Here is a 27,621-nt window from a genome sequence, read left to right on the forward strand (position 1 = left end):
CTGAGATGATGTTCAAGGTAAATTCTCAGGGCTTACCAGAGTAACCTAAATCTGTATTTTTGTATCCAGCATTTGAGTGTGGCTAAACGTCTTAGGAGCTCTGACAAAATGAGCCACATCCCAACAGCCAGAGTTATGGAATAGCCTGGGTTAGGAGGGGCCTTCAATATCATCTAGTTCCAACCTCATACATGTGGTACATCTCCCTCTCATGCACACTTTTGCCTGCTCTGACCATTCCTGAGAAAACTAAAACCCTCTTCAGCACCAGTAGGCTCCAAAAGGCCCCCAAAATATCATGGCACCTTTTCAAAGAAAAGGATTGTGAAGCATCACTCAAGGAAATGTTCCTCTGGCTCCTGAGGACCTTAAGCACCTCTGCCCCATGTGACTGAATGCAGACCTGCAGCACTGTGAGAGCTGGGGGCAAGCACCAGCAGAACACTCAAGATCTCTCCGTGGTGAGAGCTGCTGTGCTCTGCCAAACACAGAGGGAGGAGTGCCTGAAGACAATTCTCATGAGCATGTCCTTCTGGCCTCAGCAGCATTGCACACATTGGACAAAGTCTCCTTCCCCTGGCATGCTTGCTGAATAATTGTATTCCTATTGGAGTCTCACTGACTGACTGCTAATTTGTGTTTAAACAAGTTGTGCAGATCTGTCTGAAGCAATGAACACCGTAAGCAGGGTGCCCTTCATGCTCAAGTGAATGTTTTTGGGGGATTTCTGTTGATAAAGGTCTTGATGTCAGGGGGTAGGGTATCCACCTCCCTACTCAGTTAATAATTTCTACTAAATTGGTTTTGTCAGTGAAGATATATATATTCTGAAAGACAAGAAGAAATGTATTTTACCAAGCTAAAGTTAAGTTTTGTAGCTGCAGCAATTTATAACTTCAAGTGCACTACTCAGATTCCTTTTCTTTTCTCCAGATCCTTCTGACAGTGGAAATGCAATAAAGGTAATTTAGCCAGGTGGGGAAGTGACACAGTTTTTCCACAGTGAAACTTTTCCAGGGAAAGCTTTTGTGAAGTAGCATTGGAAAAGATACTGACAGAAGCTTCCACTTAGTCCCTTTCATGTCACAAAATACATTTTAAAAATACAATGATTTGATACTGCCCTGGAGCACTTGCCTAATAAAAAGAAAACCAGGCCTTAATTGAAGATTATATAGAACAGATTAAAAAAAAGGGACAGAGCTGTGCACCTCAGATGACTACCCCAGTTTTTGCCTTTCTGCAGACCTTCCCTTCCTAAGAAAAGTATTTTTAAATATGGAGAGTCCACTTATCAAAAGAGAGGAAGTAATCCAGTTCATTGGTATTTGTCAGATTTTGAAAAGACATGGTGTAGCTGACTCCTGAAATTATTATTAAAATCTTTACAGAACACTATACAAATAATTATCCTCAATATTCACACTTTCCATGTTAACCTTTGGAAAGTCTCTGATAATATTATCCCTCTGTATTAGCTACTAACCATGTAAGCCAGTACAAACAGGGGACATTGTTATTGTATCTGTACTAGAGCCAAAGCATTGTAATGAAGATTTTAAGATCCAGTGGAAAGTATGTGCAATGTCATGACAGTTTTAGGAACCTTTTGTGTTATTTTTAGATGAATTCCTAATATCGCTGTGACCTATCTATTGCAGGCACAGATCAAAAATCACTTTAATCTTTTATCAAGCAAATATCATAAATGCCCATAAACTTTCCCATCATGTCCCCAAACTCTAAAATTTGTATCATCAAAAAACCAGGACAATTTAAAAAATACAATGACTTACCTAACATCACACTAATTTGAGTGAATAGAAATGAAGGGAGAAGAAATATAGCCCAGAAGAAAACTACTACAGGAAGGAAATGTGCAAAAACTAGTAGAAAGATGACAAAAGCCACTTTAGAAAGCAGAAATCAGCAGCACAATAAGAAATGAGCCACATGAGCCACAAATATTTTGTATGGAAGACATAAAGCAAAATGTTATAAATGTCTCAACAGATAACAAAGCTAGAATGAATATTTAAAAAGACTGTTTTAACAAAATGCATTCAAAATCACACATGCTGTCTCTGTTTGCTTGTTAGTAAGAAAAATCCTCTCTAAGGAGCATGTTGATAGAGGTCTAGGTAGCTTTGCTCACCATTCTGTGCCAACATAGCAAGGTCACTTACAAGCTATATTTATTCAGCTTCTCCATTGTTACTAAACTCCTGTACACAGAGAGGGTTCAAATAAACCTAATAAACCCCTAAAATTATGTGGAAAGTTAAACTCCATTAAAATAATCATCATTTCATTGATAAAATGCCTCATCTATAGCACAGTGTAAATTATACTGTATAAAACCCAAACAACTCATAACTCCTAGTGAAAATGGAAGAATCCCTAATGAAAATATAAGATGAAGAGCATATTTAGAAACAATCTCAACTGAAACATATCTTAATTAACCAGACTTCCTAGGAAGAAGTGTTTAGAATGAATGAACAAATGAGCTAGGTAGACTGAGAACAGACAAAGCTGCAGCCTCAGGAGATGAGAGGTTCTTCCTTCCTTAGCTGCCAGAATAAAGTGGCACAATGAACAGGAATACACCCCTGAGGAATACAAAGGAGAACCCTTTTACATTTATTATTATTTAGCTAACTACAACTCAGATGACAGCAGTTTCTTTCTCTTCTGTAGATTTCTTCCTTCTACTGGGATGCCAGAGGAAGAACAGCATTCCAGTAGCCAGGCATGAGTGAACACAAGCAATAACCATTGGTACCCATTCTTTCAATCAAAAATTCTGCTCTGCCCTACAAAATAAAGACTGGCACTAGTTATTTAGCCAACGACAAAGAAAAAGATGACCAGGAATGACAGAAAACATTTTATGGAGTAATGAGATTTTTCCTTGATCTAATCTTCTCTTGAGATCCCGCATCATGTGAAAAAAGACAAACAGGTCTTTGTTTTAACATGAGGAAAAAGGGATTCCTAAGATTACCTGATGGCCATATTGTGAGATGCAGTTCCCAAAGCTCTCCGACCCAGTATACACAAGGCAAAGGAAAGTGTCACAAGAGGAGAATCCTCATCACTGTCCAGGTGCTACAAAGTTTGGAGATTAGCACGTTACTCTTAAGTGCAAACATCACATTTAAAAGCACCACAAATAGTGACATTCATTACATTTACATGTAGCTGGACCTGCACACCAAAACATTCTTTGCAATTAAACAGACCAAGAAGGAAGACCATCACCATCAGAGGATTTTTGCAAAATGCAAGCTTGTTTTGGCTGGAAACAGAAGATTCCATTCTCAGGTAGTGAGATCCCAAGGAAAAGGAGCTTTGGTGGTGGTGATGTTTTATTGTGGGGTTTTGGTTTGTTTCCACTCCTCCCAGATCTGACATTCTAAACTGGAGGAAGTTCCTTGTTGTTGGGAGACACTGCAATTGGAGACAGCCAAAACCTTTTTCATGGACCACAGTTCCTATGAAACCTTACCACAGATTTCAGAAGTACAATATCTTTGGAAAAGTTCAGAGGCACACACTTTCAGTGAATAACAGTATCTATCTAAATGGCTGATGACACTGACCTCCCATTTTAACAAGCACTCAGAATATTGCATTTATGTTTACTAGCTCAGGAGAAGTCTTCTAATGAAATTTTCACAAAAAAAATTTGCTACCAAGCAGGAGGAAAAAACTGGAACAACACTTCATGCATGTTAATCTTCAGGAGGATACATATTATTTCAGTCCATGCAATGAGTGATTTCTTAGAGCTTTCTTTGACTCTAAAACTGAAGCCAATTATAATGGAGAATGTAGCTCCTTCTATAAAATATATTGATTTTCTGGGTTATGTGTACAGTGAACTTGGGTTATTTATCCCACTTCCTACATGAACTGTGCTTCTCTACAGTCAGTGAATTAAAAACAAAGGTAAAGCATGTTACAAAAAGATAAATGTGTGTGTGTGGCATCAGTACAGGCATTAATTTGCCTTTTGAAGTCTAACTTACTTGTTTCAAGTCTATTGACATCCTTAAATCTATAACTGAATTTGAAAATCTAAGGCAGAGCACAAGTGGAAAGGCATCAATTAACAGTGGCTTTCCCCACACTGTGCAATTCTTTGTGTGTCAGAACTTGGGAGCTGAGACATGGAGATGAGAAAGAAAAGAAGTGAAGTATTCCTAGTAGGAGGAGATGGTGTTTTGGAAATGTCTCATACGACAATTCGATGAAAACATTATCAATATAATGATATGCAGGGGAACTGGTGGAATGGTACTCAGCATCACAGACATGAGAAGGAACCAAAGTGGAGCAGAAATATTTGGTGATGTTTCAGGAAAGATTCAGTGATGTCACACCAGCTAAGGTCAGTAATGGGATGTGCATTCTGTGATCCTGAGTGGAAAAATGCACAAATACAGCACATTGTGGCCAGGAAAGAGACACTTCTCCACTTCTGCCACTATCAGCAATAATCAGAAAATTAGATGGAGACAATATGCTTGTTTGAAACTGTACTCTCCCTCTGGGCTATTCTGAGTATTCCATGGAAATACAGTAGTGCATTTCTGACAAACAACTGCTGACCATCAGTAATCTCAGTGGCTCAGAGCATGCAAATGCACAGCTGCACATCTGCCCTTGACCTTCTAGAGCTGCAGTGGTGGCACACGGTTCTGTAGTGTGGTTCATGTTGGAGTCACGAGCTGTCAGAGGTGACCTGTGCCGGCAGGGAGTGTGCCATGCACTCCCCTGCCATCCTGCAACTGTACACAAATAGAAGCAAACTTCTGAAAGGGATACACAGACATCACAGACATTTGGCAAATGTACCAATCACTGGCAACACTGAAGGAACTGTGATGCTCTGATGACATTGTCTGGATGGAGCCTGCTCTAGCAGTACTTCTGTGAGCACTTGATACATCTGTGCTTTCTAGAGCTGACAAAATTAACATTATTGGAAATTTGCACAGAAAATAATTGGTTCTGTATTCAAAGACTGATGCTCCTTAAGACTCCAGTTTCTGAACACAGGTATTTTCCAAAATACGTTTTTTCCATTCCACAAAACCTGTTTTCCTTTTACATTAAAATTAAAAGCTTATATGAAATAAATTTTATTCTACTAATCCAGAGCAAGTAGAAGAGTAGTCACGCACCATTTCACTTATATCCCAAGAATTAAAACTAATACTACTAAAAAAATATATAAAATAAAATTGACACATACCTCCACCCTTTTCCTGGCACAGAACTGAATCCAGTCCAGATAAACACTGCAGAAGCTAGCTCTTGTTATTCCCTGGAGACACGGAACATAATCTTCATCTATGTTAACATTAAACATTGCGAGGTCTCGCTCAATATAATGCCACTTTGCATAAGGCTGCAGTATCTTTTGGATGGATTCATCTTTTATCCACTCCTGGATTTTGGGAGAACTTGCTGTAAAGTATATTATACTCTGTTGACAAAATGTACAAATGTTAGTCACTCTGAACTCTGATTAAAGCAGACATATTTTATACAGAAGAGAATAAGCCAACTAGGACCCTATTAAGAATTGTAATAGTATATCTATTTCTTACATTTTACTGCTTGGCATCATTATTGCTTCACAAAGTGTTCAAGTTAAAAAGATGACAATAATTGATATTGATAGCAGGCAACAGAAAAAAAATTAGTATTTTTAATATCCTTCTGCCTTCCATAAAAATCCATACAATGACAGGAATAGAGAGTTCCAGCAGTGCAGTCAAACATGTCAGTATTAGTGGGATTCTAGAGTCTATGACTGAGAAGGTGATATCAATAATAGTTTAGGCAAGTTTTGAAAAAACAGTAGTAAACAGTCCCATCCTCAAAGTAGGGCACGTGTTTTCCCTCAGCAGACTTATTGTTTTCTGGGGATGATGCTTTCCTAATTCTTGATTAGCCACAAGGTGAGACATGACCAATGTGTATGACACAAGTCTTTTATTTGTCAATGCAGCAGTTGTAGATTTTTTTTTTTTTACGTGTTGAGTTAAAAAGCTGATAACTGATGTAACTGAGTTTGCTTTTAAAGCACTGAAGGGGGAGGAGCATTCAGCAAGGGCTCTTTAACCAAATACATAAATGTTAGAAAGCAGCAACACCCATATCTCATTGTTGTGCCCGAGTTTCTAAGTTTTTCTAACCACTCTGTCTGGACACATTAAAATAATAATAAATAAAAAAGCAATAAAAAAATTCCATACAAACACAACTTAGAGCATATTTTCAAAAGAATATGAAACTTAAGAAGTTCCAGTGTGTTCTATGAGGAGGAAAGTCCCATTATAATGTTCTATAATATTAATTTAGAGTTGGATACCAAAGCAAACGAGGAGCAAGTATACATGGCTGAAGATGATGTAGTTCTACTTTACCCAGTCAATGGAAATAGTACTAAGCAAATAAATGTATAAAATTAATATATGATGGATTACAGAGGACAGAAGTGCTACCAGCCCTTTGAAAAACCCCAGATGCTCTCCATAGTTTGTTTTTCAAATTGTACAAAAGTAAGAGGAGAATCAAGCTTCAGAGGAAAAAGACAAGTCAGACAGATACGGACAGGATGGACCCTTAATTTCTTGGCATGTGGAGAACAACACACTCCTTAAAAAATATTCATGCAGAAACAATAGGAGCTGAAAACACAGCATTCAGCAAATACACAGACTTCTTGAATACTAAAAGATGTTTAAATAAGAATATATTGAGAAGAGATGGAAGAGGCACAAGGGAAAAATATCACAGTAGTTGGGCAGGAAATTATTTCAAAATATATGCAGAAGGGCTACAGAAGCTGACCCACTTTGTTTGTGGGGAATAAAAATCCTTCCAAAAAAGAAATGTATGCATATCTAGGCTGTCGATGAAACTGCAAATGAAATAAATATGATTTAGGAATAAGATTCTCAGTGCAACTCATTGTTTAAAGGACCAATACAGTAATTATTCTTGAAGGATAGAAGAACTAAAACAAAGCACACATTCTCTTTGTTGATTTTTGAGATAGAGTTTGCTTTTTTTATTATCCTCATCTGTGTTTACAAAGCTGATTCAGCTGGGAAAAAATCAGACTTGCAATCAGACACAGAAACAACAAAAATCTTCTGTCACCTAATTAAATTCTGTTCTTGGTAACTCTTACAAGGTATGTTTTATGCACGAGTACATCCTCAACTATATGGCATTTCTGAAACAATATGGTAAATATTTACAACATTGTAAGCTACAGAGAATAAACCAGAAACACTCCAAATGCTCAATGCAATGGAAGTGCAGTTCCTGCAGAAACTCCAGCTAAGTGATTTTTGAGTTTGTGTTTTATGTGACCTGAATACTGCCTTATCTATAGTTCTTCTTACAATTACTTTCACACTGTTAAAAAGAAAGTGTGAAGGACTTTTTGAATGTTCACAGTGAAACTGCACAGGATCTTGATCTGCATTCCCCCAGAAGAAAGAGCTGGAGAAGGAATGAGTTCTCACCTCTGTGTCTGATACTGTTTATTTGGAGGCAAGCATTAAATAAACAGTAAAAAAGCTGATCTAATACATATTATAATCTTCTCACTTTCCAAGGCTGTATTAAAGATTTTACCAAACCTTTTTAAAGCCCCTGTTTATGGAAAAAAAACTAATTACTTTAAAAATACAAGGAGAAAATATCCAGGTAACTTTCTTTTGGGAAGTGACATTCTAGAGAAGGGATTTCCTGAGGGCACCCTCCCTTCACTAAAGGGAGCCCCACCTGAGGCTAATACTGAAGGAGCCAACAGGTTATTATTATCTTCTTTTGTCCTTCCCTAAAAGAAGTAGATTAAAAAGATGGACAGCCTGAGAATGAAGACTGACCTTTCTGAGAATGAAGCTCTGTCAGTGCAATATAATAATACTGGCTCAACTAAACCCACCAAGAAGAGATTTGATTTTCATGCTTTCACAGCCATCAGTAGTGCACATGAACTCTGCCTAGAGCGGAGATGAAGCCACAGCACATCTCAGTGATGTGGAGAGCATTTAACCCACTCCCTTCTACCCCAAACAGGATCAACTAACCACACCTCTATCCCATGGAATGGAAGTTTGTCTAAGCCATCTTACCTATGTCAGCTGCTGCTCAGGTGTGTCCAGGACCAGAAGCTCTAAACCACCTTTCAGTCAAGTTTTTACCTCCCATGTGGCGAACTTCACACTTCCCACAAATCCTCCATATATTGGAGGACTTTAAGGCACAAAACCAGTTCCAGTATAAAAAGCAAAATTATTCAATGCTTTGAACTAATAAGATGCTGATTTGATTGCAGCTTAGACTAGGATTTTTTCAATCTCATACCCCATCAAAAGCTGAGTCATTTGCCAGCTTGCACCAGTTTATGTTCCAGTTATTCAGGTTACCTTTTAAAGTAAAGCAAACCAACTCTAGCAACAGACTCATTAAAGAAGAGCTGGGTTTTTGTTTTGTTTTTTTTACCTTAGTTACATTGCTTTAAAACAACTTATAGCCACAAACACCACTTCTAAAATGAAAAAAATCATGGTCACATGCAGTTTTATTTCTAACTAGTTTATTAAACAAAGCAGGTTGGTTACCAGGCTGTACTGCCTACAAAATTATTTAAGAAATCCCAGAAGTAATCAACTGCATGATCAAAGCAGCTTTGTAAAGCAACGAGTTTGTTTTTACTACATAGGTTCATTTGCAAAAAATGGTGATTAACTTATTTACAACAGGTCTCTCTCTGAAGCTGACAGAGTTTCACAATTGTGGAGATGTAAGTAAAAAGGAGTTGTCAAGGGTGGTTTGGAGCTTTAGCAATTGGCTTCATGGCAGTTCCAGTGGCATAGCAAGCAGCACTTGGCTCCGGCTGTTTCAGTAGAAGATTATAAAGCCCAACAAATTCTTTTTTTTCTGGACTGGGAATTGCGGCAGAGGATGAAGATGTCTTGCTAGACTATAAGGTTCAATTATTTTGACAAATTAGTATCTGTGTGGTTATTGTGATCTTAATAACAATGCAATAATAGAAGTGGTGTAAATGAACTGATGTGTGTAAGCAATGTAATGAACCAATGTCAAATGTGTTGTGATATATGTGTAAAACAGAAGGTAAGTAGGGAGTTTGTACTACTAAAAAAGTACATTTGAGCAACAGCTCTTCAGAAGTTCCCCAAGAACTTTATGCTTGTTAACACCTTTCTTTTCTTTTCCAAAAAAAAAAAAAAAAAGGAAATGTTGTCATCTTATTTCAGAAGTCCATACCCTCTTGGTGATTTCTCATGGGCAGCTCCTCAAAGCACAGCCAACACACTCCAACTCTCTCCTCACCCAGCTAACCCAGCTTATTGGACACAGCTGTGGCCTATTAAGGGCAGGCCTGTTCCTAATCTTTGGTGATTGGTATAGCTGCAACTCCTCAGGTGTGAGACTACCTTCTGCACTATCTTTATTTTCTTACATTCTATCCCTCCACAAGGAAACAGTGGAAAGGCCAAGGCAAGAAGAAATAACAAACTGTTACTGAAGTGTTGTAAAAACTTAAGAACATAAGTAAGAACACTTTGTCTGATTTTATCCCTACAGGATGGTAACTTACCTTCTTGATCTCCACTGAAGCATCCCTGCCATTTTCTGTACTAATAATACTTATACTGTAAGTGTAAGTGATCAGAATTAAATTTAGCAAAGGGAGACATGAATTAATTATCCCTATTCCAGTGGAAGGTGTCCCTGCCACAGGGGGAGGGCTGGAACCAGATGATCCTAAGATCAAACCAAATGATTCTATGGTTCTATGATCTAACATCAAGACTGTAGAGCGGATGGATAAACATAAAGCAAAAAACTTCAAATGCTCTTTCTTCCATAGACAAACAGCATTCTGTTTGACAAGCCTGCCCAGGAAACAAAGTGCACTTGAGCAGAGAGTTTACCTTGATGTAGTATCTGATAAGGATCCTGCGCAGATCGAACACCTGCAGCATGGTGGCGGCGTTGTTGTCGATGATGCTGTATCCCTCCAGGATGTACTGGCTCCGCGTGATCTCCCACGTCAGCCAGCGCAGGTTGAAGGCTGCATTGCACGACAGCAGGTGGGGCAAGTGCCCGGGCTTGCAACAGCAGCAGCCCTCGTTGTCTTCATCTCCTTCTGTTATAGCTTCCACCTCTCTCTGCTGGCAGTATGTCCCTTGGCAGAGAGAAAAAGAGAGTGTGCTGCCAGTTATTGGGGAAGGAGGAAACAAAGGAGGCCTTGCAAGCTCACATCCAAAGTATGTTTGAAGGATATGCACTTACAAAGATCTGAGAGAATGAGCTACGGCAACAAACCCGACGTGAGCCACGTGCAGCAGCAAATAAAGGGCTGTACACTACTCATTCACTACCATCACCTATAAGGCCAAAAGGGCCTGATCTAATGTTCTAGTTCTAGTGGGTTCAAAACTGAGCTAAACTACAGACCACAGTTTCTGCCTCCGTAAAAACTTGCCAAGAAGCAATTCTAAAGAGTCTTGCTCCATGAGGAACATTAAGCAAGCTGATCCAAGTCTCAGTCTGTAGCAGGCTCCAGGCCTGCTAGGGCCCCGTGGAGGGAAGAGGCTTAAAGACAGGAAATGCCATGTCACGGTGAAATAGCAAGAAGCCCCTCTCTTCTGCCTTTTGGACCCCAGCTTATCTCTCTGTAACCCCATAGGTCACTTTCCTTTAACCCCTGCTATTGGAAAATTTTGGATCCCCCTATACCCTATATAATGGGCTGTTTTAGCCCATTCTGGTCAGAAGAGCTGTCACTGGAACCCTTCACAGACCCCCAATAAAGCCATCACTGTGGAACTCCAGAGCAGCCTTCTCCTCTCTCTGTGTCTGCTGGCCGGCCTGTGGTGCCTTAGCAAGCAAAAGAGCTGAACTCAAAGAGCTGATAATCACTAAAGAGCTGATATCCCTTAAGCTTGCTAAGGTAGCCAGCAGCTGAGAGCTGCTTGGGTTTCGGGCAGTCTGTCCCTGCAAGAGGACTGAGCTATCCAGACCGCGCAGCCTGCTCAGGGGCAAACCTGCTCTCAGCAGGAGGACAGGACATCAGTCTGCTTATTCAACTAACATACTGGACCCAAAGAAAGATTTTAGTGTGTCAGAGCACTTGTAAAATCTGGGTTTTAGCAAACTATCTTGGAAAGCAGGTTCCAAAAATAACATCTACTGGGTTGTTCTCTCTCCCACTGGAGTAAAAGCTACTCTGGATCAAACATCTCTAATGAACAGCACTAGTGGCAGTACATCACAAGAACAGAACAGCTTTCTAATTAGTCCATTACACAGGCTTTAGATCAAAGAAGAACAAATTTTTCTAAAAAGGACATATTACCTCAAAAAGAAGTCATGAGGCAGATGCAGAAGCAATAATGCAGACTCTGCATTTCAGCCTGTGCTGTGCTCACTAGATGGTCAAGCTGAGCCCTTGTGGATTTGAAATCTATGAATGCAGTTTCTATACTATGTAGGGCACTACTAATAAAAACTGAGGCAGATGCCCATGTGCTCCCTCCATTACTCTCAAAATATGTAAGTTTTATGTTCTTGATCTATGCTTCTTTCTAAAATTTACTCTCCATAGGGTTACTGCTGCAGAACTTAGTCCCCACTGAGTTTGTACATAAACCATCTTTCAAGGGCATCTCCTGTGATGCAAGTTACACATCTTGCACAGGCCTTCTGCCAGAGGTTCAGTATCACCCCACAGACTGCTGACTCCAGCAACTGCTAAACAGACTCAACAGGAGAGGAAGATGTGAGACAGCTCCCTCCCCACAGGACCAACAGACCTGGTGTGTCACTGTAAATGGGAGAAGAATTTGGCTGTGTTCATACCTGAACATTCAGCCAGGAAAGAACACAGTGCCAGCTTCAATTCCCTGCAGTCTGCCAGCACCCCAAAAGAGAGCCTGGAGCAGGGCAGCATCCCAAAGGCCTTTCTGTGGAGCATGATGACAACTGCCCCCAACTGTCTGCTCCAGTCCCATCACAACGCTCTGGTCAACAACCTGTGACCAACCTTCAGTTTGTATCAACAGAAGTAGCATCTAGAATATTCCTTTCTCCTCACTAACAAAAACCTTTCAAAACACAACAAAATATGCTGAAGTATGGGTTATCACTTCTTTTTTTGCCTGTGCATCTGCTAAAATGTGTGCAGCAAGCAAAACATACAAGTAAAAAAGAACAGAAAAATCCAAAGGAAAAAAATACCAGGATCGTAGCCCTCAAAGATGGAAGGAAAAGATTCAGGATATTCCAGTGTTTTCTGTTCAGTTTGCCATGAATGAAAATTTGCACTGTGAACCCAGTGTTGCTCATACACTGATATGCATTCCTCCTTAGACTTCAGGGATATAAAATATGAAAAATTCTTAAAAGTCTTCAGGTCATCCAAATATAAACATCTTGCCTTTCAATACTGCCAAGTACAAAACATGACCTATTAGGCTGACATTTCCAGTTGGACTGGACATGAACTGGACTACTTCTGCTTCATATTTCACAGATTTCTACATGAATTAACACTTACTGCTCAACAGCAAAAAACCAAGAACTGCTCTGGGTCAGCAGATGCTTCTGTGAAATCAAGTCAGAAGACATAGTACTCAAACTGAAGTAGGGAAAACATTCCTTTGTACATTGCTTGAAAAGAGTAAAACAAATGCTCCATGCTGTTATGTTTATTTTTGAAAGTTTAAAGGTCTTTCAGTATTACACTGATTTTAAGAGAAGATCCATCTTCATCCCAGGTGCAAAAATAAGTATTGCCAAATGTTTGCAAGTGATGGAGAATGAAAAACACAATAAACAATCGTCCCTGATCCCTCTACAACAATGGGATTTAAAGATGCCTTTTCCCAGTCTATGTAAATATTTGTATATTTTTTTTCTTTTGGTATGGAAATATCAAATTTTATTTCTATGGAAGGCTTTACTCTCTCTACTACCTCTTTCAACAAATGCTGAATATTATTACTGCAGTTTCTGTAATTACTAGTTTTATTAGGAGACATATTGTGTAAAACACAGGGCCAAGGAGGCTGGCAAGGCAAAGAAAAGGTGAATTCAAGAGACCCTCAATGTTTAAAGGAAACTGTCTTTACATACATAGCAAATAGAAGATGATGCCAGAACATTATTTGCATTCTTAGCTAATTCTACAGGTTAAAATGCCTCCAAGTTGTCTTTGCTAGGTAATTTTAATCAGCCAGAGTTAAAATTATACTACAGGGGATGCAATCAATGTTGAACTTGAGGAGCAAGAGTCATTCAAAGAAGAACTGTGTTATTACAAAAGCTATGGGAAACAACTAAAGGAGCTCATGTGGTTGTTTTATGGATTTATTCCAAAGAATGAAATCAAGGGTTGTGCTCTTCAACATCTGGCAAACAAGCCCTTGATTAACAAAAGATGTTTGATGGACTTGGGCACTACCACCTTGGGGATTTGGTGTCTTCACTGCTTGTGGAGCATCTGGGGTATGCCTCTTCATTTTAAAGGTGTAACCTGAGGCATGGCCAGTGCTCTGACAAAACACCAAATCCTCATTCCTGCTGATTAGTATTTCCAAACAACATCTAGTAAAAGAACTCAAGCCCACAAAGACAACATTCAGGCTTGATGCTTAAACACATGTTGGTTCCCTCCTAATTCTTGCAGTCAGTTCTGGAACAGCTGCCAGTAATTTCCTCTCATCTTTAATGGAGCCTTGCTTTAGTCCTCAATGCACTAGCTGGACTTCAATGCCAGATTGGCATTTTACTGTAAAATTTCATTTACCAGTGCATACATCAACCCTTTTTGGTTCATTACTCCAGACACTGGTACCACAGAGACTGAGAGCACGTGCTCAGCTTTACAGCAGTTGAGCCAGAAGGGACAGGACACAGTAAATGAAGTCAAGCATTTGTGTCTTTTACAGAATGCTGGCCCTGGACTTTTTTGTATGTGCTATAAGCTGATGATTTAAATGACAATTTTTATATTGCTTCTCAAGAAATTAGCAAGTTCAAGCAACTCTGAGAGAATTATTCATAAAACCAAAGAGCAGGGAACAGAACATGCACTTCACTTCTGCAATATAATTAAGTGTAGTACCATTAAATATTAAAATACAGGAAAATGTTTTCAGTAGTAATTAGTAATTTCAAAATCTGAGGGAAAACATTTTTTTACACTTCTTTCTGCAGTAGAAGGAAAATAATCTCATGCACTTCACTCAAGTTTAGTCATTCACTCTAACCCTTGCTAGTGTAGATGTGACCAATTCATTTGTAAGATATCTAACGTTGGAGAGGTGCCACAAGTCCATCAATGTAAAAAAAATGTGCCAGCTGAACAAAGCAAGGTCAGCCTGTGTGAGCTCAGGAGAAAGCCAGGGTGAGAACTTGGAGCTCTTTGTATTTTCCTGACGCATCAGGATTTGAGGACAGACTTGTGCTCTGCCAGAACAATTTGACCTAAATGGAAATGAGAAAACTGAAACTGAAGACTAATCTTGCTTCAAAAGGATAAAATACACCTAACTGAATGATCACCCAGCCTTCTAGAATTAAAGGCTGAAACCACAGTGTGCTTTTGAATTAAATTTTGAAAACTCAGGGAGTGAAAAGCATTTTCCAGGATCTGAGAGGCCAGAAAGAAAAATCCATTACACAGCCACATATTAGAAGTGTCCTAGGATCAGTTTTAATTTCCATAAAACACTTCAGTTTTACAACATATCGGGAACAGGGACTAATTATCGTGGCTGAAGGTAGCAAGAGCTTGAGCACTGAAGACTGCTGACAAATAAGCAAGCAAGGTGCAAATCTACACAGAAAGGGCTCATGCCCAGGGTAACTCCTTTCCTAAGCCATGCAGAGGTCTCCTCACAGATGACTCCAGAAAAACACCTGGTTGCCCATCCTTGGGTTTGGCAAAACCAAACACAAGAATGTCTTACCAATAAATGCATTACAGTAGAATTATCTGGCCCTGCTTCAACAAGCTTATGCTGCAAATCCAAGTATTCCCCAATTCTGATGGATAAGGCTTCTTCTCAACCAGCATTTCTTTTCTGTTCAGGATAGCAGTTTAACAAGCAATAAGTTATCAGAGAAAAAAAAGCACAGTGAGCATAATTATGGCCATTGGAAGACCATCCTCTACTGAAACACACATCAGATATGGCTCTGGAAACACAAAAAACCAAATACATCAAAGAGGAGTGAACTGAGCTCACAAATGGAAAATCATGAACCTCTGATTTAGACACATTCTGGAAACCTGCAACTTTTTGGCTCCTTCCTGCTCTTTTGCTTGTGGAACTGGGATAAAGAGCAGTAATTTATAGGTTCTGATAGTCTCTGCTTGTTTCAAATAAAAATTCAGGACTTAAAAAACAGTATCAATTCCTCAAACATCAGTTAGGTATAAAAGTGTGGTTTGGCTTTCAGCTGCATCAGGTGCTTGTATGTCTGAAGAACAATCTGGTTTTCAAACCAGGTCAGTTGCTACAATAACAGGCATCTTCTTTCCTTGGAAACCTTTTCTTTTCTTGGCCCATGAGGCACACTAAGGAAGGCCACCTAGAGGTAGCATTCTCCAAAGATGTTTGTTGTTAAACTTGCAGCTATGAAATACCACAAAAACCTCTCATGTCACATCTTCTGCAGTGCAATGCAGGAAGCAATATTTTGGTTTTGGCAAAGATATTTTCTCAGTAAAAAGGGGCTGCACTGCATTTAGCATTTTCCTTCTTTCCAGAAGTCTTCTCCAGTGCACCCATAAACACACATAAAATTATGAAAGGAAGAAAAAGGAAAAAAGACATCAAATATTTATTCCAGTACGTGCTACAGAAACTGTTCTAAGCCTATTTGAAATTTATAGACAGCTTCCATTGTTGGAGCATCATTGTACACCTAGAAAGGCTTATACATCACAGATTTCATGCATTTAACATAAAGTATCCTCTTCCTGTTTCATGCTATTCTTCCCAATTAAATCACCAAGATTAAAGAAACCCCTTTGCATCCTTTCTGTCCACATTTCTAGTATTTCCAAGAATTGTGTCTCTCAGTTTTTGTTCTTTCCCACTAACACTGCACTTTTGATTTTTAACCTTTTCTCCCAAGGGATGTGTCAAAAAATGCTGGTTTTCTCTGAACTCTTTATAATTTATCAATACCTTTTAATATTCTGGTACATACATTGAACATACAACAAGTGTGGTCTCAGGAAAACCATGAACATGGGCACTTTTATTTCCCAACAGCAAGAGGTGATTTGTAAAAAAATAAAAGTTGCAACCACTCTTTAAATAAAGAATGATTCTTCCTAGGACTACAGAGCCTTCAGAAACAAAAGTCAAACAGAAATAAATATTCCTTACACTGGTAATGCACTTGCTACTGTAATAAAACTATGCACACATGCTGCAGAAATGAGGAACTGTCCTTATTAGACATCAGTACCATGCCTAAAGCACACAGCCTGCACTGGCTGCTCTCCTACACCATTTTGTGTGGGAAATAAGCACAGAGAGCCCCATGGGCAGTCCCATCCTGCTGCCACAGCTGCCTGCCACTGTGTACAACTACATCTGTCTGCTCTGTGCTTCGAGCCTTGATCCATCTAATGAAGCTCCAAGTGAAGCATGAATATTGCACGTGCAACATGCGGTAACAAAAAAAAATCACAGCAAAGATTTAGAAGTTCATTAAATGACTGAAGAATACTGTGCAGGAGTTAGAAAACAGCTCTTGAAGACTTCAGCAACACCATCAGTAAGTCATTTCTACTCATGAAATGCTAAATGAATATTTCCCAAAAGACACTCTGTAGACACACAGACTAAACAGGAAAATATTTTAAACCTCCCTTGTTCTACAGGGAAAACTCATGAGAGGGAGATATTCTGACATTGTTTCTGCTTGTTCCCTGACTGTGGGTTTTCCCATCTCTTCCTTTCAAATTAAATGATACGTTACGTATTTCTTCTGGCAGGCTGCTTTTAGCGTTCTGCTGTGGTCTAACACACCCAGCAGAGTTAAGTTACTGAAGGGCTCAATTCCCTCACACCACTGTGCAGCTCCTTGGAAGTGTTCCCCTAGTTTCAGCTCATTTCTACCTTCTCCTTGCTGTCCACAAGGGAGGAGCTGGGCATTTCCTGTCAATGCCTGGAGGTCTCCAGCCTCCCCTCTGCTTCATGCTCAGGATGAATGACACAAAGGAGGCACACCCCCTCTCTGTCCACAGAATGGGAGAGTGAAAAACTAATTCATCCAAGGTGTTTAATACAAACAGGACTAAAGACAGATGAAAGGAATCCCAGATTTGCTGACTCTCTTCTTTCAGTTTGCACCTTCTTAGGCTGCCTGCAGGCATTTGGTTGGGTTTGTTTTCTCATTTAAAAGCTGAGACAAATGCTCCTATTACAAACAGTTAGAAAAGCATCTGGATCAGTCACTTACAATGCCAAGCCTCAATTAGGATAGACTGCAAACTGGGGGGGCAGCAAGTACCTCCTCCTACATTTAAATTCAGAAGGCTCTGTGACCCCTTCTTAGGGCACTACCAGTACTGCCAGCACAGCCTTTCAGCTGCCTCCACGAGAAACAGGCATAGGAAAATCCAGAGCTCCACAATGCAAATATTGCTTTTGGTTTAGTCATAAACATAAAACAGTCACAGAGAACACTGTTGTGATTCACTCATTTCCAAAGCAAACACAGATTTCCTATTTAAGTAACAGCAGATTTTTGGGGCCCTCAATTAAAATTACTTGTTTGAAATTGAAATGAAGCAGCCAAAGCTCAGAAATTACAGATTACAAGTTCCTCCTCTAGCCCTTTTCTCCCCCTTGTGGGAAACCATTCTGTACAATGAAAGGAATTAGGGTCCCCTGTAAAAAACAGTGTGTGACCAGACAACTAAAAATAGGAATGCAGGATGCCCAAAGCAGAGTCTGGTGCTTAATAGCTGCCATTTGACTTTGTAACCCATCCATTCTTCCAGGGCAGTTCCATACACTTCTGCAGAAAAAAATCCTACTGTATTCAGTATTCAGGCTGTATTCACCAGCCCTTTGCAAGATTTGAAATGGGGAAGAACATGCCCAGTCCACACAGGAGATGTCTCCTGGTGCTGCTTGATGGAAACCTGCTCTACCTTCCTGCCCCTGCTGGCAGCAATCCTGTTCAAGGGAAGGAGCAAAGAATGCCTTCCAAGGCAGAATTTCAGTCTCAGCTTTCACACAACTTCCTTTGAACAGCCTTGGTACATCCCCTTGAGAAATTCTGCATTCAGGCCAGCCCCTCTGGCTCCTTTCACTCAGACTAGTGGCTGAGTGTCCAGGCACCACTGTGGTCTGCAGCCCCACCAGAGCAGCCCAGCTCCTTGCTGGCAGAAGGACCAAACCACAGACATGAAGGGCACAGCTGCCCCTGACACACATGCCCCTGACATGAAAGCACACCTGCCCTCATGGGTTACCTGGAGACACAAACAAGCCTCTGGTGGCAGCACATCACCCCAAGAAGTCTCCACTGGGCACACAGCAGGTTACCTGCTCACACTTTTGTGTCCATGAGGCTCTTGTTACCGTTTCCATCAGGTCCAAGCATACTTATCTGGCTTGTGCTTGGTTCCCCTCTGGGTTCCTTGGCTTCTCCTGCTCCATCCTTAGGCAGGCTTGTAATTTGTGTGATTTCTCTGGCACTCATTCCACACAGTCCAGTGAGGTTCAGCTCTCACAGGCCACAGCACATGCTACATGTTTGAGCAGGTTTTATCTCAGGTAAGTTCCTTTATTCAACCCTACACAGCTTCTCTGTTCCAGGCCAAACAACAGAATAGCAATACACACTCCTAGTCTCTGTTCCCATAACAACTCCTCTAACACACACTCTGAAGACCAGAGAAAACTTCCTTACATATGATGTCTGTGAGGACACAAAATAACCACAAATTTTTTCTTATTCTTGAAACAGGATTATCAAGTGGGTTCAGAGAAGAGAGACAGTCCATTTTTCTCCTATTTCTTACTACTTCCTCTTCTAGTATTGAGCAGTCTCTTCCCCTAGTGATACTTTGAGGGTAAGGAGGCATAGGGGACTAGATTTGTACTGAGGATGAGATAATCTAGGTGAAACCACCATTTCCCCATTCCTCTCCATCTCCAGTAACTGGCATTACTTTCCAGCTCAGTTTGCTGCTGCTCTCTTGGTCCAGACCCATCCAAGACTCAGGTAAGAAAGAGGTGCTGCTTTGCAGAATGCCAGCCTCCCCAAGAGGAGTGCAAGAAAGACTGGGAAAAAGGATATTCCTCTTGAGAACTCAGCTGGCTCTCAACAGCAGTCTGTGAAAGACATGAGAGGCTGTGGGGCTCAGCCCCAGCTGAATTTAAAGACCTATTGCAGCTGGCAGACATACTGGATCTATTCACAAAGTAAAACAGTATTAACTACAGTAAATTAACACTGAACAGCATTAGACAATCTGCATGGAAAGGTCAATTTTCAGACACATTTAATTACTTAAACTGTGATTTTAGGGAATACAGAGATACCTCGACAGGTGGCACACTGCAATTTTTGAGTTCTGCTCTCAGATCCAAGTGCCAAATGTCATTTGCTGGCTGTGAATGATCCTGGCTCAACGTCAAAGAAAGTCTTCCCAAACCACTTTGCAACTATCCAGTTGTTCCCCACTCAACTTCCAGTTCATTATGCCTGTCTGCTAGGCCCTGATCTTTTAATCCAGCTAGCACATGGCTTGAGCATCCTCTCATATGCCTTCATCTGTTTCCAACATTGACGTTACTTCTACTGCCTGGTGACAGTGATGATAGAGAGGGACCCCCAGTAAGGGACAACTGCACAAGGAAAAATAATAACCACCTCACAAAACTCCAGTAATTTAACTGGGAAGGAGATTTCTTTCTTTCTGTTTGTTTCAAGTCCCACACTGAACTATTTTAACACAAAAATGATCAGCAAAGATAAATTCTATTAGTTAGACTGCAAGTACTTATCCCTGACACAGCAGCACCACTGCTCACCTTGGGGACACCGAAGGAGAAGATGAATACAAGAATACTTGCACAGATCTCTTGGAAGCTGAAGTAAGCCTAAGAACCACATGTGCATGACCATGTATTCCTCAACAATCATCATAAACAACAAGAAATTATAAGGCTGATAAACAAATGATCTTTCTTCCTTTCCAGTTGTTTTTCCTCACAATTTGCACCTGTTCTGAATAGGCATTTCATGAGGTACTACAATACCAAGCTGTTTCAGGCATTTACTGTTTTCTTTCCACATAACTTTGCTGAGGACACAAGAGTGTTATCTTCATCCCCACTCCACAGGAAGGAAAGTGAACGTAAAGCATTCACCACAACCTGTTCAGCATCCTACATGGAGTCTGTCACAGAGTCAAGACTTGAGCCCACACATGTTATTTCCTAGTCTAATCCTCCCACATTTAAGTGGATTCAAAGAGCCAGTCTGTCGCTTATTTTCTCACACTCAACCTTGTTGAAAAGTCACCTTGATTATACTCTGCTGTTCTAGTGTGACAGAGACCATCCCAGCACTGGTTTCTTGCATAGTTTGACATAGGATATTTTCCATGGAAGGAGTCTTATTTTGGTTTTGGGTCTTTTGTTTGTTTGTTTCTCAAAGACAAGGTGTTTCAGGTTGAAAAATTTTAAGAACAACTCAAATTTTCATAGTTATGGAGGAAAATAAATAATCTGAGAAAGTAACTAAGCATTACTCAAAAGATCTGTAAACCAAGCAAAGCACTCAACAAGCCTTCTTTCTGGAAATCTTATGATGCTGCAGAACATGGCTCCAAATTTCTTAACATCTAGATTTCAAAACAACATTCATATAATGACACAAAGAAGTATCAAGCTTTCAGACAGACAAGCATCTGTAGAAAGAGAAAGGTCCTCAAACTCTCGGTCCTACTGTAGAATTGTGATAGATTAAAAAGACAGACAGGATTTATTGCTGGTTTTGTTGCTATTGAAATCATCACGGATCCTTACCTCGAAATTCGAGCCCTCTGAGCTGAAAGGTGACAAGGCCATTTCCAATTTCAATCAAGTGCACAAAGGCATTTAAATAATCTGATGCCAAAATAAAACAGTCTCCTGTGTTGTAGTTTCCCCAGCGGCCCAGGATCAAATCTCCACAAAGAGACTCTTGCAGAGATCTTGTCAGATGCTCGTAAAAAATGGAGTTGAGATTATTGTCATCATTTCCTACAACCAGAGCAGCAGACATTTGTAAAAAAAAAATTATACAACACCATTCTGCATTACATTTTATGTTCTTTTTCATTCCTACTTAAATCTGCTTCCGCTAGCTAGGTGATATCTTCCTGATACTTTACACAATCTACATTTCTTAGGTAGTCCTTCAAAAAATCAGGTTAATATGAGCAATATTGTAGATAGAAGATCACATTAGTGATAACATGTATTTCAGACTCAATCAAATAACCTCCATGATTTACAACAGTAAGAATTTCTTCACTCCACTAAAAATCTCTGCAATGCTAAGTTAATGTCTATATACTATTCCTAATGTAAAGAAACAAAAATCATTACTACTTTACATCATTATAACTACTTCACATGTAGTTAAATTTGAATGTTTTTTCAGAGATTTTCAAATACTTTGGTCATAGAGACACCAATAATTTTGTTGGGATTTTTTTCCTTCTAGTCCTTCAGGAATTTTTCAAGGCTTTGTCCATGAAGAATCTGTTAGTACTCAAGATAAGGATACTCATTTTAAAAGATTTTACTGAGTATACTGAGTAAGCATGAAACATGCATCACCAGAATTGCTACCAATTTAAAAATAGTAGCTGTTCAATTGCACATGGCTTGGACCAAATGCCCAGGTGAACAACACCCCATCACAATCTAGAAGTGTAATCTCCTAAAGATCTATGGCCTTTAACTGGATGAAAAGGAGCACTTTATGATGGTGATTTGTGAAAAGGACTGAACCCTTCACAAATGCTACCATGGTGCCACACAATCCAACATGGTATTGCCCTGTGCTTTTACTCTTTAACACAATATATGCTTGACAACAGAACTGCTTTTCTCTTCTGTAGTGCATCAGCGTCCCACCTTCAATACTCTTAAAATGCTGGTGCACAAACACATTTACAAACCAACATTTTGTAGGTGTATTTGTATGCATGGGAGTGTATGTGGATACTGATGTAGAGGCAGTCATGCATTTTTGTTTGTACATATTTGGGAGGAGATCTTACATGGAGGAGAAAAAACCCATAAGATGAGGCTTGCAGAGGCTATGGCTTCCCATACAAATTGCTCCTTGACACCAGAGGAGGGGAGGGCCTGCAACTACTCTGCTTTTTGTGCCCATGGCCATTACACACCCAGCCCTGATAGGTCTGTCTGTGTGTGTCCATGTCCATGCAGACACACTCACCTGTGCACCTTCAGGAGTGTATTTGGTCAAAATTTAAGCAAGTCAAAAAATGAGTCTTTTAAGCATACACAAAAGGAATGCTTTTCTTGTGCTACAGGGTTTAAAACATAATTCACTTATTAGCATACATAATAATGCTAAAGGTCACTGCTATGAGGTGACAAAATGGCCTTAGGAAAAATCTTAGCTCCCTGCCTTAAATGAGAAATAATTAGAAACCACCATTCGTGCTTCAAACTATTAATACCTATCTTGCCTCCTTGGACAACCTGGATTACATAAATTTCTGCTTGAAGACATGTATTTATTCATGTTACTGATGTAATGGATAAGGACAAAAGGGATGGGGGGGGGTAAACCAGAAATAATTTAAATGTAAATGTCCAACTTCCCAATACAACCCCTGCCATCTCAGAGGCAAGATAAAATTTGCCACAGAACACATATAGGGAACCTTGGAAGAACACATATATGAAACCTTGGTCTCTCTCATTGGGATGGGATTTCAGCACGAGACACTGGGATCAGTTCCCCCCAAAAAGGGCTCTGTCCCACCAGGCACTGAAGAGTGCCAGCTGATGTACCACACGTTCTCTGTGTCCACTGAGGTGCCAAAAACTGCTCTCACTTCCCTTCTCACAGGAACCACTCAGTGTGGCCTGGGAAGTTGCTTTGCATGGCCATTCATTGGTGCTCATTTAATGCACAGATACCCAGCAGAGCAGCCCACCATCTTTCCTACTTCTTCCTCTTGCAAGTTTTCCAACTTCTCCCCCGTCTCAGAAAGGTTTCTCTCCAGGCAAGAGGAGATACCTGTCAGCCCAAACTGCTCAGTGGTAGGGCCACCACTAACTTGCTGCTTTTTTCCCAAAACCTTTCCCTGCCCACAGCTGACCTCTGAGTCTAGCTAGGGTGCCTGATGCATATTCCACACAAACACCAATATTATAATTAACCAAGCAATTGGCAGCCCAGCAGTTCTCTGTCTGATCAGCTACACATAACTGAGCAGTAAATTTACTCATCACATGACTCAAACTGGTGCTCTGCTAAATTTAAAATGCTCTGGTTTGTACACACAACATTCAAACCCTTTGCATCTCTTCAGCTTTCCCAGCAAAGCCTCACCAGTGCAAGTACATCACATTTTGCAAATCAAGCAAGACACACGAACTCCCAAGCCATACCTGCATCCTTTTCGATCTGAATTGCCAGTCTGGTGTTGGAATGGTCTGATCTTTTGGTGCTGGAAATAAAGACATATTTACAGCTAGTTCTTTTTTTTTTTAAATAAACAATTCTCACAATAAACACTTTTTTCCTTTAACACATCTCTTCATTTTGTGTTGATATAATTAGGCAGTTCACAGTAATCCATTCATCAGGCATATATGGTTATTTCAGGTCAGTACTGCTATTGATATTGTAGCTTATCAGCACACTCCTTCTGCCAATTTTCCTTCTTGTGGGGCACAGTCCATTCAGAATTTGGCATCTGATACAACACTATGTACTTCAATAATTGAACTGGCTCCGAAATAGAAATAGATCAGCCAGGTGCCACCAAAACAGTGAATAGAAAAAATATTTAATCAGACTTTCTTTCCTTCTAAGCCTTAAGGAAAACAGCTGAACTAAAGGAGTTTTCTTTGGGTGAAAATGTTTCTATGGGTGTTTACCATCTATGGAAAAAAAAAACATTACAAAAATACTTTACTTAGTTTCACATTTAGCTAGGCAGCAACAGGAGAGTCCCTGGTCATTCTTATTGCTTGAAAAAGGGTAAATTAGAGGGCCTTAGTTCATACAGGCACTAACCCTGTCACCCTTATGAATGGCACATTCCCTATTCAGTATTTTCACTGCAGCAGTGGAATATAAACAACACAGGAAAAATTATTACAAAAGAGAAAGCAACTAAAAAGGTAGATTGGATTGAGCTTTTACTACTAACTGTAACAAAAGACACCATTAAAGTCAGAAAATAAGGAATGAGTAAATCAATGTGGGCCAGCATGTATTAAACAGAAGAGAATGATTGTTATGGTGAGTAGGGATATTCAACACCAAGTGCAAAGCATCTCCCAAGTACCATGGGGTACTTGGGATAAAAGTGGAACTCCAGCTAATAAAAATGTTATAGTAAACACCAATTTCCCTGAAATAGTGCTCTGGCATGGGTATATAAGGATTTCAGGATACTTCATTGAAAATATTGCCTCAAAAGTTTTGCCCTCAATCACTAGCCTTAACAGAAGACCTATCTATCAAATATGATAAATGATCAAATATGTAAATATGATCTCTGATTCCTTGGAAAATGAGATTAAAGCAAAACCAGGAAAAGGCCCAAACAGCAGTCAGCATTTGGTCACGTGTGACAGTGGCAAGGGCCCTGTGTACCAAAGCCTGCAAGCACAGGGAGAAAAGCCACAGCACCACTTTCTCTGGCAATGGATGGGATCCAAGGGAGACACCCAGGGGTGTCCATCATGGTGTCCTTGGTGGAGCTGCAGTGAGATTGGCATGGCTGGGTGGCACTGGCTGGGGTCTGGCTCACGGTGTGGGGAACACAGGGCCCAGAGGAGATTTTGAACAGGCTGGAATTGGCCAGTCAACCTGCACAGCCTGAATTGAACTACTCACTGTGGAAACTGCAAATGTGCCCCAAGGAAGATGGCACCAAAGAGGGATCACTTCTAAGGGAGGTTTTCAAACAGCTTAAATAACACTGGAAAGGGATGGTGTAAAGACAACGTTGTCTTTGAAACACAGCGGAGACTCAGTAGTGGTTTCCAGGATTTTGTGTGTAAGTTCATGCTGAATCCATCAGGGAGAAGGATGCCACTGACATGTTACAAACTCTTTTCATCCACTCCCCACAGCCTCCCCAAAAATGTTGTGGAAAACTGACCAACAGAAAAATTACACACAGGTTTCCATGTGGGAGACAGAAGAGGAGCAGATTTGCTTTATTTCTACTTCCTACCAAAAGCAAGTGATTTTTTTTCCTTAAAAAGACACATTCTCTACCTTGCAAAAAGTATGATTGAAAAAATAAGAGTCTTAATTAAAATTATTTTTAATTAATATTAGTATATTATCTACATAGATTAACATTTTATTGGAGGTATTATCTTCCTGTTTCTGGTTGGCCCAGCTCATTGCAACTGCAATTATCATTTCCTATTCAACAGAAAATGACACTGGGGGGAAGTGCCTTCTAAGCAGTTCAGAATATAAAGAATCATTTTACTTTAAAAAGGTTGTCAGAATTCTTTCACCCTGATATATATCCACCTGCATATGCAAGAGTAAGCATAAACATTAAGTTGTGGAATTCAATCAATTTTCTATACTCAGCAGAGAAGCACTGCTGATTTCCAAACGTGTATGTTTTAAGATTATGAGATGCTTTATTAACTTTCAGTGCCTCTGAAATCAGTGTGGTAATGTAAGGTAAAAGTTTATACTATTCTTTACCCCCGTTTCTTACCATTTCTGTTGTGCAGGCTTTTTGAGACCCATAAAATCAACCAATACTTCAGGAACTTCTAATCTACAATAAACAGGAATCCTTTTGCCCAGCATGCAGCTCTGGGTCTACTTCTTTCCCCTCCCCCTCTTATTTTTTCTTTTGACAGAAAGATGCATGAAACAATCAGGGAAAATCACAAGCGCTTTGGGACACAATTCAAATGATGCAGCCTGACTGGGAAAAAGGGAAGGAAGTAGAACAGCTCTCACAAACAAAAAACCCAAACAAAACAAAATAAAACCAGGCCCCATTAAGGCTTTGTTTGAGCAGCTAAAATACAAGCCCTGGGACAGGAGACAAGAATTTATCTTTTCAGACACAACTAGAACTCAAATCTTTATGCAGTTATTATGAGGCATAATTTTATTTCATTTTTTTAAGACCAAAAGTAATATAGACAGTTTATAAAGCAAACTTCAGTGCTGAAATTCAGCTTAGTTGAATAAATGCTGTCCAGTAATCAATTCTGGGTTTTAAAAGTCTTCTACAATTATTAGGAAGCAAAGCTGTGTTGGTATCTTCTTGAAAGCAATGGGAATTTGCACTGGATTAAACTATAATCCACTACACCTAACAATCAAATCAGCAACACCTTTACTTCTCAACCAGGACCTCTCACTGTGAACTTTTGGGATTAGTAGTTGATTTGGGCTTTCCTCCAGTGGCCTCTTACTTTATATTTGGTTGTTACCACTCATCCAATGTGATAATTATCTCAGTAATTGAATTTCTTCCCGAATTGCATTATTCTATGCAAACCAAGCAGAGTTCCTCCAGCAATTACCCTCGAGAAAAAGTGATTGTGTTGGACTGTCTTCAGCTGAGTCTTCAGCAATTTCAAAGTCAACATCCTGCTTAGTTCCTGAAATATCTATCTCATGCTCTTTTAATTTCCCATTTACATGGACACTGAGATAACCCACTGGTTTGTGTAGCACTGCTCATGTCATTAAAACTATTGCTTCCTTTTGCAAAAAAATTAGGTCACTTCCTATACTCCCAAACATATTGCCCGGAAAGAATTTCTTCTCACACTTAGTTTCCATATTTCCTTAGAAAGATAGAAAAAAGGCTGAGGGGGATCAAGGAAGTCTGGGGAATATACAGAGTATATTGAGAATCAGGTAAATTGAGGAAAATAAATAAATCATTGCTGATTTGATGATGCTAAATAAATCATTATTTCTAGAAGATCAAAATGAAATTCCAGCTGTTCTATCTGCCCTGCTGCTGCTGAGTTTTCCCCCAAAACACAAATTCAAGATTTCCAGGATTCCTGCTGTGTAGAAGATCTCTACTTTGAAAGAGAACAAAACAAAGAAAAGCAGTTTCCCTCTGGGAGATGCAGAGATGCCTTTCTAGGGTTGATCCAAAGTTTTTCTTTGTTTGTGTCCAATGAATTTTAATCCACACTTCAACGACATCTAACAGGCAAATTTAAAAGAGAGAAACTACGTGCTGCAGCCCTATGATTATTCATGGGATTCTGGAAAAAAAAACTTCAGTATTTTCATGTG

At 39.8% G+C, this 27,621-nt stretch overlaps 1 protein-coding gene across 2 annotated transcripts in view; it reads right to left on the reverse strand.

Annotated features, from left to right (window-relative positions):
* The window catches only part of PCNX2 (pecanex 2), a 151,166-nt gene that overhangs the window by 17,595 nt on the left and 105,950 nt on the right, over window positions 1-27,621 (reverse strand). For both annotated transcript variants that reach the window (XM_071431933.1, XM_071431942.1), the window contains 5 exons: window positions 23,754-23,812; window positions 21,141-21,356; window positions 9,999-10,252; window positions 5,264-5,497; window positions 3,008-3,111 (listed from right to left, as the gene is read on the reverse strand). In XM_071431933.1, the coding sequence (XP_071288034.1) occupies window positions 3,008-3,111; window positions 5,264-5,497; window positions 9,999-10,252; window positions 21,141-21,356; window positions 23,754-23,812 (867 nt within the window). The remainder of the gene's footprint in view (window positions 1-3,007; window positions 3,112-5,263; window positions 5,498-9,998; window positions 10,253-21,140; window positions 21,357-23,753; window positions 23,813-27,621) is intronic.

Source organism: Agelaius tricolor, unplaced genomic scaffold, assembly GCF_023055355.1.
Source record: "Agelaius tricolor isolate 1412-34295 unplaced genomic scaffold, bAgeTri1.0.p SCAF_1, whole genome shotgun sequence".
Taxonomy (NCBI): Eukaryota; Metazoa; Chordata; class Aves; order Passeriformes; family Icteridae; genus Agelaius; species Agelaius tricolor.